The sequence below is a fragment of the Scyliorhinus torazame genome, chromosome 4 (assembly GCF_047496885.1).
Source record: "Scyliorhinus torazame isolate Kashiwa2021f chromosome 4, sScyTor2.1, whole genome shotgun sequence".
Taxonomy (NCBI): Eukaryota; Metazoa; Chordata; class Chondrichthyes; order Carcharhiniformes; family Scyliorhinidae; genus Scyliorhinus; species Scyliorhinus torazame.
This window is the reverse complement of record NC_092710.1, coordinates 127428212-127442267: the sequence shown is the minus strand read 5'-3', so window position 1 is coordinate 127442267 and position 14056 is coordinate 127428212. Positions and strand designations below refer to the sequence as shown.

The window sequence follows — 14056 nt, the reverse complement described above, 5'->3', positions numbered from 1 at the left end:
ACATGATGATCACCGGGAGCGGATTTCCTCCTCCTCCACGTGGTGCCAAGTTCGCGAGGACATGACACAGGCGTTGCACCGTCTCCTTGTTGAGGTGTGAGCATGCGCTCTCCGTCATTTATTCAAAGGACCAGTGACACCTGTACACCCTGCGCCATCACGGAATTCTCCTTCTGGGTCTCTCCCTGGCCTGATGGGTGGCTGGGTTCCCAGGGTGTGGGGCAGAATCCAGAACATGGGCTGCCACCTCGAAAATCTGCAGTCGCTGCTGTGCCGCCTTCTCTGGAGTCTGGCCTCATCGTGTAGCACCAGTACCACTGGGGCAAGTTCTGCTGGGTCCAAAATCCGTTGGATATCTGTAAGGAATTGGGAGAGAGTATTATATAAACAGCGGTGGCTCCCACCCAGGACCCTCCATTCCCCATTGATTTCCCCCCCACTTCCCCCCCCCACCCGCAACACCCTGCCCACGCACACCCGGCTGCAGCGGGCCCCCCCTCACCAGACCCCAGACCTTTACCCTGTACACCCCCTCCCCATGGCACTCACCCACCCTCCGGCCGTGGACATGTCCCCGGAGCTGTCTCCCATCCCCTGGGTGTTTGGATGTTGGCTGCTGCTTGTGCGGTCTTGCCTCCTGCAATGTTCAGGCACAGCGCCCAGGCATCACGGTCTGATTGGGGTGTGAGGCAATGACTCCCACATACTACGTGGCCCGTCCACCCATGGGAATCCACTTCGGTTGTGTGAAGTGTTTACTTCACCACGATTGCCAATTCCCGAGAGGATATAGCCTTCAGCTGCATGACCAGAGGCCTGAGCAGTCGACGGTTGTTATGGGTGGTTGGTTGTGCGGAGGGACAGGGACAAGGTTTGCCCCTGGAATGGGTATACACAATCTGGGGTTGGCATGGTGGTGCCATGTGCAGTGCCCCTACTGTTTTCCTCCCCAGCGCCCCTCCACCCTCCCATGGCCACCCACCAATGCGGAGTGTCCTGCACCCTCAGCCAAGGGTCCCACACCCCCGCTGGGCACTGGGGTGGCAAACCTAGCACCCCCGGACTCTTTGCCTGTGAGCAAAAATGGATACCCTCCTCCTCAGCTCCCCACAGAAGCCCTTCCGCTAGGTTCATGTTTTTAAAAAGGAATACGAATCGGCACCAGTGTGAGCACTTGCTGGGGAGGCTGCTGAATGGGTGGCTCTCATTAATTGTGTGGAAATGAGGCTTAAGTAGTGATAATTGATTTCTCGCCATAATATGACGAGATCCCGATTTAGCCAACGGGAGCGGGCCGTTTGCATCTCAAACTGTTTGGCGCCTGGAAATGATCTCGTTTTTGGCCTCTCCTGCTATTCACCGGCCTTGTTTAGCTTGAAGAGGGTGTATCGAGGCCAGAAGTTTGCGCCCAATGTCCCTCATTAACTCATCCACAGGGAACCCTGTTAATATAAACAAAATTCCATTAGCCCTAAGATTTGCGATGCTTTAATTGCACCTCTGGCTCTCAAAAAGCCTAGCTGTCTTACAAACCAGTATTTCTAACAACACTACTGCAGCAGTCATACACACTAACACAGACTTTAACCCCTTACTGAGCCAAATCCATATAATACAATATGTCTGAAATTCATCACAACTGGAAATACTCAGCAGGTCTGCCAGAACCTATTAGGAGAGAAACAGAGTTAATGTTTCAAGTCCTTTGATTCTTTATCAGAACTGAAGGGAGGGAGAATGTGTTAGAAATGTAGAAACTGGAACAGAAAGTAACAAACTTTAAGAACAAAAGACAGGTGGCCTGGAGTGAGGGGGAACAGTTTGCATTGAGGCAATGCATGTTGGGATGTTAAAAATTAAAGTCCCACTCAACGTTGAGTTCGGCAACTTTAGATTTTAACCTTTCTCCTACATCTTAACCCCCCCGCACCCCCCCCCCCCCCCAGTTTTTTTTTTAACACTCTCCCTCCCTTCAGTTATGATGATAAGTCCAAGGACTGGAAATGTTAACGCTGTTTCACTCTTTGTAGATGCTGGCACACCTGCTCAATTTTCCGACCTTCCTCTGTTCTCCATTCAGATTCCAGCATCTGCAATATTTTGCTTGTTTTCATGTTTAAACCACAATCCTAATTGCAGTCGGTAATTCTCCTTGAGCTTTTTCTACATCAGGAAGTTATCTTTCACCCTTTAGTCAATGGTTGTGTCCAATGAGAATTGTATGCCTTCATAGTAGTATCCTGAGATTAGCTTGGTAACACAATCGTGCTCAAATATCTTGAATGAGAATTGATCACATGATGCTTTCCGAAGCTATCATTTGCATTTATCTTGGAGTTGCATTGAAGTTGCTTCCTTTTGAAGACCAAAGAAGAATGTATCTTTGCACAAATAGCAGTTTTTTCATTATCTTTTATACTTAAAATGCAGAATGTTGCAATTTCAAGTTTTGCCCAAGGAATTGATTCTAAATTTATTCGATTGACAGGTACCTAAAATTGTGAGGAATTCTGAGACAGAGTGCAATGTGAAATTAATTCTACCAATCTCCGTGCAGACCTTGTGGACAAGCAGATCTAAATTAACAGTTTGGATCTGGAGGTGTCACCCGGTTTTGCAAAGTGCTCTTCTGGGGTTTGGCCCATATATTGTCAGACTAAGACTGGCAATATTTCTGAACTCTTTATGAGACAGCAAATGTGATCACATAACAAATTCATCTATTAGACTCTTTTGAACTAAAATTAATAGTCTGAATGTTAAACCATTGTGGTGTGACATTTCACCCTCACAGCCTGACAGGTAAGTTATACTTTGGATGTATAATTGTCACCCAATGGACTGATGCTATGATTTAAAGCAATTATGTACAGTTCCTAGAATTTGAGTCAGCAGTTTTTTTGAGCTTTCAAAAGTAGGACTGCATTATTTTGCCATATAGCATGCTAATCCAAGAGGGTGCCACATGTTTCAACGTTTCGTTCATTGCTGTTCTAAGGGGAGTACCTCGGAGGAACAAAACAGCAGCTAGAAGTGACTCTCCCCTACCTTTACCTACCTCCCCATGGAAAACAAGGACACTTGAATTTATGCAGCACTTAGGCAATTCATTAATAGCCATTGTACAAATAAAGGGTATCCCCAGCATCAGTTTATATTGCCTGTCTTGAATTGTCATTACCATCCTTTCTGACCATTGTCCTTTGAAATTTATTGTTTGTGACATAATTCACTTGCTCTTTAATTTTAACAGAAACATTCTGAATGCAGATTGAGAGCAGAATCGTTAAGTGAGGGCACCTGTGTAACCATTCAGCGATTTCCGTAATGCATTCCTCCCTATATTCACGTTTTTGTTTATTTTGTCACCACCTTTTGACCTACATGCATCTAAGCCTATGGGCACAATCTAAGAGAAAAGTTTCTAAGTGTCATTCGTGGCAGATTTTGCTGGGAGTTTCTCCCTGGCTCTGTCGGCGAGTTCCCCACTGTTATCTAACCACACTTAGGCACTATTTTGGGCCCTTGGGAGTTTCTCACCAGGCCAGCCCACACTTAGAATCATTTCAATCACTGTGGAGCAGAACTCGTTGGCCACACCGCGGTGCTCCTCAGAGATTGAGCCACCATTTTGAAAGAGTCACCTGATCACCAAGTGAGTTTGACGGTCCCCCACACCCCACACCCATGGGCAAAGTCACCCCGCTCTGGGTCGCTGGATGCCACCTCTTTTCAGGCCTTCCAATGTCCCCTTTCAGGCCCCCCCCCTTCCCCCTCTTTCCAGCACTCCCACCCTTCAACCCCCCCAACTTTCCGGAGGCCCCATCATACCCACCCTGTACCCTCCCCACCCTTCATACCCACTTCCACACTCCTTTCATGGGCATGGCCCTTGGCTGTGCTACTTTGGCACTCGGGCACCCTGACACCCTGGCAGTGCTTCTGCCAGCTTTGCAGTGCCTCATGGACACCTTGGCAATGCCAGCCTGGCAGTGCCAAGGTGTCCATGTTCAAAGAGGAAGCCTAGGAGGCCACCCTGCCTTGTCCTTGACCACCCATAGGCCTCTGATGGCCCGGGAGATCCCCAAGGTGACATTCTGCTTGGTCTATGTTTGTATGGACCAGTACTGAACGGCGCCCGGCTGGGGACTCCTTGGGGAGACCAGTAGATGCTGGGAGGCTGGTAGATCCTGGGTAATCACACCCAAGTTAGGTGCCCAAATCTTGGTCCCACCCATTGTTGGCAGGATTCTGATCACGATGCCAGATCCCACGAGGCGTACAGCCTGTCGGCAAGCCTGATGGAGGCCTCTCCTGGGATCGACTGGCCACGTTATGCTCCTAATTGGAGCGTAACATGGCCGGTAGATCATGCCCGATATTGATATCACTATCTCACCAGGGAATAGGGAGGTATGGTTAAAGCTCTGTTTTTCTCATTCTCCCTATGTTGAAGCTGCTGTCCTACCCTTGTTTTACTTCATTTACGACACAGGCAACAAAAGGGAACTTGTTGTGTGGTAAATCCTTCTTCCAATCTTATATCCTATCACTGCAAAGCACTGTGAATTGAAGAATGCAAACTGTATAACAGTGCATCCCAGCATGGTCGTTTTTCTTTTCTTCTGAGGCCATTGCTTGTATCTAATTCCTCTATTGTACTTACAGATATCTAACTTAACTACAGAAAAAACATTTTGAAAAATTCCAGTGGCGAGCAGAATCCCAAACCATGTAGATTTCCAGGTTCAATCCGAAGACTTTAGTGATCTCAACCCTAGGGTAGCGTTAAGGACGCAGCAATTAGATACAGCATTGCCCATCCAGAGATGGCCAAACCAACCACAGTTCCCCTTACTGAACCCAATTCAGGGACATGTGCTGTGACAGTAAGCATGTGCAGAGGACAGGGGAGGATAGGGCCAGGTTTAGCTAAGGTTTCTGATGCTTCTAAGTTGAACATTGACACTTACTGGGTGGAATTCTCTTTTTGAGACACTAAGGGTGTGACTTACCGGGCGCGTTGTGCCCACAAGGCAGTGCGGCCTGGCCGGTAGCTGGTGGGGGATCCATCTTCCGTGATCTACCCGGCTTGGCACGCCTCATGAGATCTTATGTGATCTCGGAAGACGATGCAATCTGAATCTACCCATTGTGGACGGGATCGCTATTTTTCAAATCTGCATATTAGAGTGAGACAGCTAGTCACACTCTAATACGCTCGCCCATGATCTATCCGATCCCCGAGGGGTTCGAACTCCCCCACCTCGGAGATCTAGGGCGAACGCCGTACTGTGCTGGTCTCCACAAACGGGAACCAGATGGAACGGCACTTGTAGGGGTCTCCCAGGGAATCGGAGTCACTTAGGTGCTTGCCGTCTGGGCAAGGTGGCACCCTGGCACTACTAGTGCTACCAAAGCACCCTGGCACTGCCTGCCTGGCACCATGGCAATGTCACCTGGGCACCAGCCTGGCACTGCCAAGATGCCCAGGTGGCATTGACAGCTGGAAGGGGAACTGAAAGGGTGCCAGGTTGGCAGTGCCAGGTTGACATTTTTCCCGCACCAGAGATCAGGCCTGGGGTACCCTGCGCATGTGCGGTTGGGTGCGGGAGGGGTTGAGGACCCCCTTAGAGGGGAGGTGGGGCTTTTGGGGTCATTCGGGGGCTGCATTGGGTGGATAAAGAGATTGAGCATCCATTTGAAAATGGCAGCCCAACCTTCTCCTGAACTGAGGAGTTCCAGCAAACAGAGCTCCTAATTGTAGGAAATGGGACTAAGTGCTGCAGCCTTATCGGGAAGTCCTCACTGATGCTCTGAATATAACCGTAGTTCCAATATATATCATGGTGTTTCTCAGTGCAACGAGTGCCAGGAAACACCCGGCTAATCGCGCTCATTAGGGGACTCTGTTCTCATTCGGTTAGATCACACCAGAGGTGTTGGCGCCAGGACTGAATTGTGTGGGGTTCATGGTCCCGTTGGGGGGCACTAGCTCTGCAGCAATTCAGGACATGCTAATGGGCCAGAACTCTGCCCACATGAATCTGGTGCAATTCTCATCAGCACCGGTGTTTGATTCGCTGTAGCCAAATTTGGCCCAGGAGAGTCTGACGAGCTGGTGCTGCTTATAAGCACTCCATTCCTCACATACTCCCATTCCATTTCCAGCTTCGCGAGGCGGAGAATCCAGGCTTCTGTCTCAGCTCCCAGATTTTTTTTTAAAAGAGGCACTTGTGTCGAGCACTAGTAAATGGATGGCAACATTGGAACTGCATAACAACATGGGTCATGGATTCAGGAAAGGAGCAAAAGAGAGAAACTATAGTGTGGAAGGAGAAATTGATCCTGATAAAATTATGTGATAGATTTTGAAAGCTGCAACGGTTTTTGAATGCTACGCTTAGGTGTTCCACAATATATTCAATCTGTTTTGGCAATTCCCTTGCCTGTAGCTGTTTTCTGCGGCGACCCAGGGACTCCAGTAGAGGGGCGAATTGAAGGAAGAAGTTTCACCTACAAATCTGAAGTATATTTCCGCTGCCGACCTCCATTTCTGTTAGTTGGATCCTCAAGAAGATTTTGCCAGGCTAATGGATTCTGGAATGGAGTTCAGCCATCTTGTATTGGTATGGTCACCTCATCCATTGTGCCAGTTAATATCTTCCATTTGCACCTAGAGAGAGATGGACAGGTTACCATAATACATATATTTAGATTAAGATAAATTTCCAGGGAGAGGAGAAGGACTGTTACATTTAGATTTTTTTTTTTACATCTGTCTATTCCTGTTTTTCATTGCCTTCTGTTTTGCATGTGTTGCCTTCAATGGCTTTACCTCCAGTCAGTTTCAAAAATGGGAAGTGGAGAACTGGGAAAATCATTCCACTGATGCAGCTTGCATTTTGACAGCAAACACTTACTGTTAATACTAACAGGAAAGTAGTGAAAATATCTCATAAATAACGGGGCAATGTTACAGTCCAGTGATCAAACCTTTTAAGAGATTGGGCCTTGAAATTAAGTTATGTGAATATCAAAATGTTCATATCCAATTTCATTGTCCACTGATTAATAGCAGTTTTAATATATTAAAATAAAAAATCTGCAAAGGAATTGATTATCATTGTGTTATGTGCCTATGTGCTAATATTGCCCAATGTTATTTCGAGGCTTTAGTACAGTGGTACAGTGAATAGTGGTATTCAGTGCAGGAAAATCAAAGTGAACATAAATTTTTAAAACTGCTAATTTGTACGCTGTTTAAAACAAAACTCTTTGTAGCATAGCCAGAATTATTTTTTAAATGTTCTCTATTTCAATATTTCCATACCTATAAAAAGATTCAACGCACACTATATGTACAGATCCAGGCACCCCTCATTTTGGAATGCAGAACAGTTCCCAAGGTTACGAGGTAAAAACGATTGAATCAAATATTCCGGTAATCAGGTGTTCCAGGTATTTCTGTATTGAGAACTTGGTGTTTTTTTACAGGTTGGAAGCACTGTATTTTTCAAATGTCGAAAAGGGTACCATATCCAAGGCTCCACAACACGTTCCTGCCTTGCCAATTTGACTTGGAGTGGTATACATCCTGAATGCATTCGTAAGTTTTCTCGGCCCAATATCAAACTCTGCAACAAATTTCTTCCTGCATGTGTATTGCTCCATCTATTTCTTTGATAGCTTCCTACCACTGTCCAGATTTAATGGTAGGTTTGATTAATTACTTGACTTGGTTATAAGTACAAGTGAGATGAGGTGGACTGACTTCACCATATAGGATGGTACTTTCCAGCAGGCAGGTAGTAGGCACTTGCTGTCAGCAGGCAATAGCCAAGGACCCAACTGTAACTATTCTTTCCTGCTGACAAGAACATTATCAGTCTTCTCAATTGGTGTCTATTCCAATCAGTACTCAACATGTGGAATGTAACCAATGATTAAAGGAAGGTTGGCAGTTGGGACAAAAGTTGGCACGCTGGAAAATAGAAATTGTAAATATATTTAGAAGGGTGTGGCTTGTAATACAGTGCATTATCTAAGAGTATTGAAAAACCTGCAAACTTAATTCTGATGGTAGAAAACTATTAATAGATTTATAACGGGTAATTTTCCAACTGTTGATTTGATGCATAACTTTTCTCATACCAGTGTCATGCAAGCATAATTTAATAACCATTGATTGATCAGAAAAGTGCAAGCACAAATTCCTGATCGGCAGGTGAATAAGGCTCCCTGCTTACAACACAAAGTTGTGACACGACTCAAGAGAATGGTATTGCACTTGGAGAAAGGGGAGGCAGTAGCGTAATGGTATTGTCACGGGACCAGGAATCCAGAGACCCAGGATAAATCTCTCTGGGACCCAGATTCGAATCCCACCATGGCAGCTGTGAAATTTCAAATCAATAAAAATCTGGAATTAAAATGAAGCCATTTGTTGTTGTTGTTGTTCAAATCATCTGGTTCACTAATGTCCTTTAGGGAAGGAAATCTGCTGTCCTTACCTGGCCTGGCCTAAATGTGACTCCAGACCCACACTGGTTGACTCTTGACTCCTCTGAAATGGCTGAGCAAACCACTCAATTCAAGGGCAATTTTGGGTCGACAATAAATGATGGCCCAGATAGTGACACCCATATGAAAAAGGAACAGAATTAGGCCATTTGGCCCATCGAGTCTGCTCCACCATTCGATCATGGCTGATGAAGACGTTGGTCTTGTCACAGGACTAGTAATACAGAGACCCAGGGTAATGCTCTGGGGTTGCAGATTTGAATCACACCACAGAAAATAGTGAAACTCGAATTCAATTTAAAAAATCTGGAATTAAAAGTTTGATGATGAACATGAAACCATTGCCAATTGTCATAAAAATCCATCTGATTTACTAGTGTCCGTCAGGGAAGAAAGTCTGTCTACAAGTGACTGCAGATCCACACCAGCGTGGTTGCCTGTTAAACGCCCTCTGAAATAGCCTAGCAATTACGGATGGGCAATACATACCGGCCCAGCCACCGTTGAATTTTTGAAAATGAAGATGTGAGAAATGAATAACCTTTTAAGCAAATGCAGAACTAAGAAAAAGAGAGCTGGAAAATAACAGAGTGGAGGGTAAGAGTGATGATGGTGCAAAGAGAGAGGGGTTGATCAGACAAACGGTTACAGCAGAATAGGTAGGGGAGGGCAAGGCATGGAACATCTGTTGGGGGATATCGCCGTGGCCAACAAGCAACTATAGAGTGGTGGAAGAAAGACAGATAGACCCAGAGGTGTGGACCACCCCACCAACTCTGTAGTGGTAGAGTGTTCCCACCTTGAGTAACAGCTCACATCTCATCCACCGCCAGGGTGCAGTCACCAAAACCTTAACTAAATTCTGTCTGCCTGCAAACCACATTGGTCAGTTCCCAAAATATCATCCAATTTAAAAATGTATTTTCCCTGCCACATGTGAGTAAATGGCATGGTCCAACGGGTGTGTTAAGTACTTACATAATTTGTGGTCTTGATCATACATTTTGTCACTTGTATATTTTTCAGTGAGCAATGACTATAAGTCACATATAAAGACTGTAAATGTAAAGGTTCCCCAGTGCCCATAGCTAAACGGCCTTTTTCTTGTGGAAGCAGTATTAAATTTGACAATTCAAATCTGGAAAAACACATGACGTGCTAAACATGGTAGAGACAACCATCCATATCATTTTTTTATCAAAGAGATACAAGCAAGAATTGCACATGATGACACCTTGACTGCAAATCTTGGTCCCACCCATTTTGGTCCCACCTCAGTATTGTTACTGTAGGCTGGGAACTCTGCACTCAAGAACTCACCTCCTGACTCCTCAAAGCTCATCCATCTAAATGACGGAAGTCAGGGTGTGGGAGAAGACTCTTAATTTGCCTAGATGAGTGTAGCTCCAACACAACTCAAGAAGCTTTGCACCATTCAGGACAAAACAGCCCACTTGATGGGCATCCCATTTATAACCTTAAGTATTTACTCCCTCTACCACCAACACACAATGGCAGCAATGTGTACCGCCTAAAATAATAATAATCTTTATTATTGTCACAAGTAGGCTTATATTAACGCTGCAATGAGGTTACTGTGAAAATCTCCTTGTCGACACATTCCAGCGCCTGTTCAGGTACACTGAGAGAGAATTCAGAATGTACAAATTACCTAACAGCACGTCTTTTGGGACTTGTGTGAGGAAACCGGAGCACCCCGAGGAAACCCACGCAGACACGGGGAGAACATGCAGACACTGCACAGACAGTGACCCAAGCCGTGTATCAAACCTGGGACCCAGGCGCTGTGAAGCAACTGTGCTAACCACTGTACTACTGCACTGCAGCAACTCACCAAGGCTCCATCAATAGCACCTTCTAAACCTGCAACCTCTACTACATCAAAAGACAAGGGCAGCAGATGCATGGGATCACCGGCACCACCTGGAAGTTCGTCTCCAAGCCAATCACCATCCTAACTTGGAACTATATCACCATTGCTTCACTACCACTGGGTCAAAATTCCAAAGCTGCATGGTGGATATACCTACACTGCATTGCCTGCAGCAGTTGAAGAAGATGGCTCACCACCACCTTCTCCAGGGCAACTAGGGAAGGACAATTAATACCACGAGCCTTGACAATATTCAACAAAATTGGTCATTTTTAAAATTCATTCATGAGATGCAAAAATCACTGACTAGGCCAACATTTATTGCCCATTCCTGATTGCCTTTGCAAAGGAGCTGCCTCCATGAACCATAGCAGTCCCTAAGGTGGAGGCACACACACAGTGCTGTTAGGAAGGGAGTACCAGGATTTTGACCAGCTAACATTAACTGTTTATGCACTGTATTTGTTAGCAGTTAAAACAGTGAGCAAATTTTGGTGGAAGGGGACAACATTGGTTTGAAAATAATGGGCAAGATCTTCAGCTGTTCGCGCTGGTGGGATCTTCTGGTCCCATTAAAAGGCGGTGGTGAGCCATCTTCTTGAACTTCTGCAGGCGATGTGGTGTAGGTACACACACCGCTCCTTCCGAAGGCGCACCCTAGCCTTGGGTTTCCCAGCAGCATGAGGTGGATTCAATGGGATATCCCATTGACAGCAGTGGGAACAGAATATCCCTCTGCCGGCCTCCTGCCGCCGAAAAACAGGTCATGGGGAGGCCAGTGAATCTAACCCATAATGTCTGGGAGTCTTAATAAGCGGATACTGAGGACAAATCTCTATCGTGTTTTCGGGATCCTTAAGGGGGAGGGGGAGCAGCCCCAAGTCGTGGTCCACATAGGCACCAACGACATAGGTAGGAAAAGGAATAGGGATGTAAGGCAGGAATTCAGGGAGCTAGGGTGGAAACTTAGATCAAGAACCAACAGAGTTATTATCTCTGGGTTGTTACCCGTGCCACGTGCTAGTGAGACGAGGAATAGGGAGAGAGAGCAGCTGAACACGTGGCTACAGGGATGGTGCAGGAGCGAGGGTTTCAGATACCCGTATAATTGAGGCTCATTCTGGGGTAGGTGGGACCTCTACAAACGGGATGGTCTACACCTGGACCAGAGGGTACTAATATCCTGGGGGGGAAATTTGCTAATGCTCTTCGGGAGGGTTTGAGCTAGTTCAGCAGGGGTCTGGGAACCTGAATTGTAGCTCCAGTATACAGGAGGTTGAGAGTAGTGAGGTCAGGAGTAAGGTTTGAAAGTTGCAGGAGTGTACCGGCAGGCAGGAAAGTGGTTTTAAAGTGTGTCTACTTTAATACCAGGAGCATCCGGAATAAGGTGGGTGAACTTGCGGCATGGGTTGGTACCTGGGACTTCGATGTTGTGGCCATTTCAGAGACATGGATAAAGCAGGGACAGGAATGGTTGTTTCATGTGCCGGGGTTTATATATTTCAGTAAGCTCAGAGAAGGTGGTATAAGAGGAGGAGGGGCGGCATTGTTAGTCAAGGACAGAATTACAGTGGCAGAAAGGACGTTCGATGAGGACTCGTCTACTGAGGTGGTATGGGCTGAGGTCAGAAACAGGAAAGGAGAGGTCACCCTGCTGGGAATTTTCTATAGGCCTCCGAAAAGTTCCAGAGATGTCGAGGAAAGGATTGCAAAGATGATTCTGGATAGGAGCGAAAGTAACAGGGTAGTTGTTATAGGGGACTTTAACTTTCCAAATATTGACTGGAAACGCTATAGTTTGAGCACGTTGGATGGGTCCTTTTTTGTCCAATGTGTGCAGGAGGGTTTCCTGACACAGTATGTAGATAGGCCACCGAGAGGTGAGGCCATATTGGATTTAGTACTGGGAAATGAACCTGGACAGGTGTTAGATTTGGAGTTGGTGAGCACTTTGGTGATAGTGACCACAATTCGATTACGTTTACTTTAGCGATGGAAAAGGATAGGTACATACCACAGGGCAAGAGTTATAGCTGGGGGAAAGGCAATTATGATGCGATAAGGCAAGACTTAGGATGTATAGCATGTGGAGGGAAACTGCAGGGGATGGGCACAATTGCAATGTGGAGCTGGTTCAAGGAACAGCTACTGCGTGTCCTTGATAAGTATGTACCTGTCAGGCAGGGTGGAAGTGGTCGAGCGAGGGAACCATGGTTTACTAAAGTAGTTGAATCACTTGTGAAGAGGAAAATGGAGGCTTATGTAAAGATGAGACGTGAAGGTTCAGTTCAGGCGCTCGAGAGTTACAAGTTAGCTAGGAAAGACCTAAAGAGAGAGCTAAGAAGAGCCAGGAGGGGACATGAGAAGTCTTTGGCAGGTAGGATCAAGGATAACCCTAAAGCTTTCGATAGATATGTCAGGAATAAAAGAATGACAAGGGTAAGAGTGGGGCCAGTCAAGGACAGTAGTGGGAAGTTGTGCGTGGAGTCCAAGGAGATAGGAGAGCTGCTAAATTAATATTTTTCGGCAGTATTCACACAGGAAAAAGACAATGTTGTTGAGGAGAATACTGAGATACAGGCTACTAGACTAGAAGGGCTTGAGGTTCGTAAGGAGGCGGTGTTAGCAATTCTGGAAAGTGTGAAAATAGATAAGTCCCCTGGGCCGGATGGGATTTATCCTAGTATTCTATGGGAAGCTAGGGAGGAGATTGCTGAGCCTTTGGCTTTGACCTTTATCATAGAATTATCATAGAATTTACAGTGCAGAAGGAAGCCATTCGGCCCATCATGTCTGCACCGGCTCTTGGAAAGAGCACCCTACCCAAGGTAAACACCTCCACCCTATCCCCATAACCCAGTAACCATCCCAACACTAAGGGCAATTTTGGACACTAAGGGCAATTTATCACGGCCAATCCACCTAGCCTGCACATCTTTGGACTGTGGGAGGAAACCAGAGCACCCGGAGGAAACTCACGCACACACTGAGAGGATGTGCAGACTCCGCACAGACAGTGACCCAAGCCGGAATCGAACCTGGGACCCTGGAACTGTGAAGCAATTGTGCTTTACATCATCATCATTGTCTACAGGAATAGTGCCAGAAGACTGGAGGAGAGCAAATGCTGTCCCCTTGTTCAAGAAGGGGAGTAGAGACATCCCCAGTAACTATAGACCAGTGAGCCTTATTTCTGTTGTGGGCAAAGTCTTGGAAATGTTGATAAGAGATAGGATGTGCAATCATCTGGAAAGGAATAATTTAATTAGAGATAGTCAATACGATTTTGTGAAGGGTAGGTTGTGCCTCACAAACCTTATTGAGTTCTTTGAGAAGGTGACCAAACATGTGGACGAGGGTAAAGCAGTTGATGTGGTGTATATGGATTTCAGTAAAGCGTTTGATAAGGTTCCGCACGGTAGACTATTGCAGAAAATACAGAGGCATGGGATTCAAGGTGATTTAGCAGTTTGGATCAGAAATTGGCTAGCTGGAAGAAGGCAAACGGTGGTGGTTGATGGGAAATATTAAGCGTGGAGACCAGTTACTAGTGGTGTACCACAAGGATATGTTTTGGGGCCACTGCTGTTTGTCATTCTTATAAATGACCTGGAGGATGGCGTAGAAGGATGGGTGAGT

General features: G+C 46.1%; 1 protein-coding gene across 1 annotated transcript in view; it reads left to right on the top strand.

Moving 5' to 3' along the window:
* Window positions 1-14056, top strand: part of LOC140410474 (CUB and sushi domain-containing protein 1-like) — a 3392839-nt gene that overhangs the window by 3319086 nt on the left and 59697 nt on the right. Inside the window, exons 61-63 of the mRNA XM_072498599.1 lie at window positions 6456-6629; window positions 7344-7417; window positions 7498-7609. Coding sequence (XP_072354700.1) covers window positions 6456-6629; window positions 7344-7417; window positions 7498-7609 — 360 coding nt within the window. The remainder of the gene's footprint in view (window positions 1-6455; window positions 6630-7343; window positions 7418-7497; window positions 7610-14056) is intronic.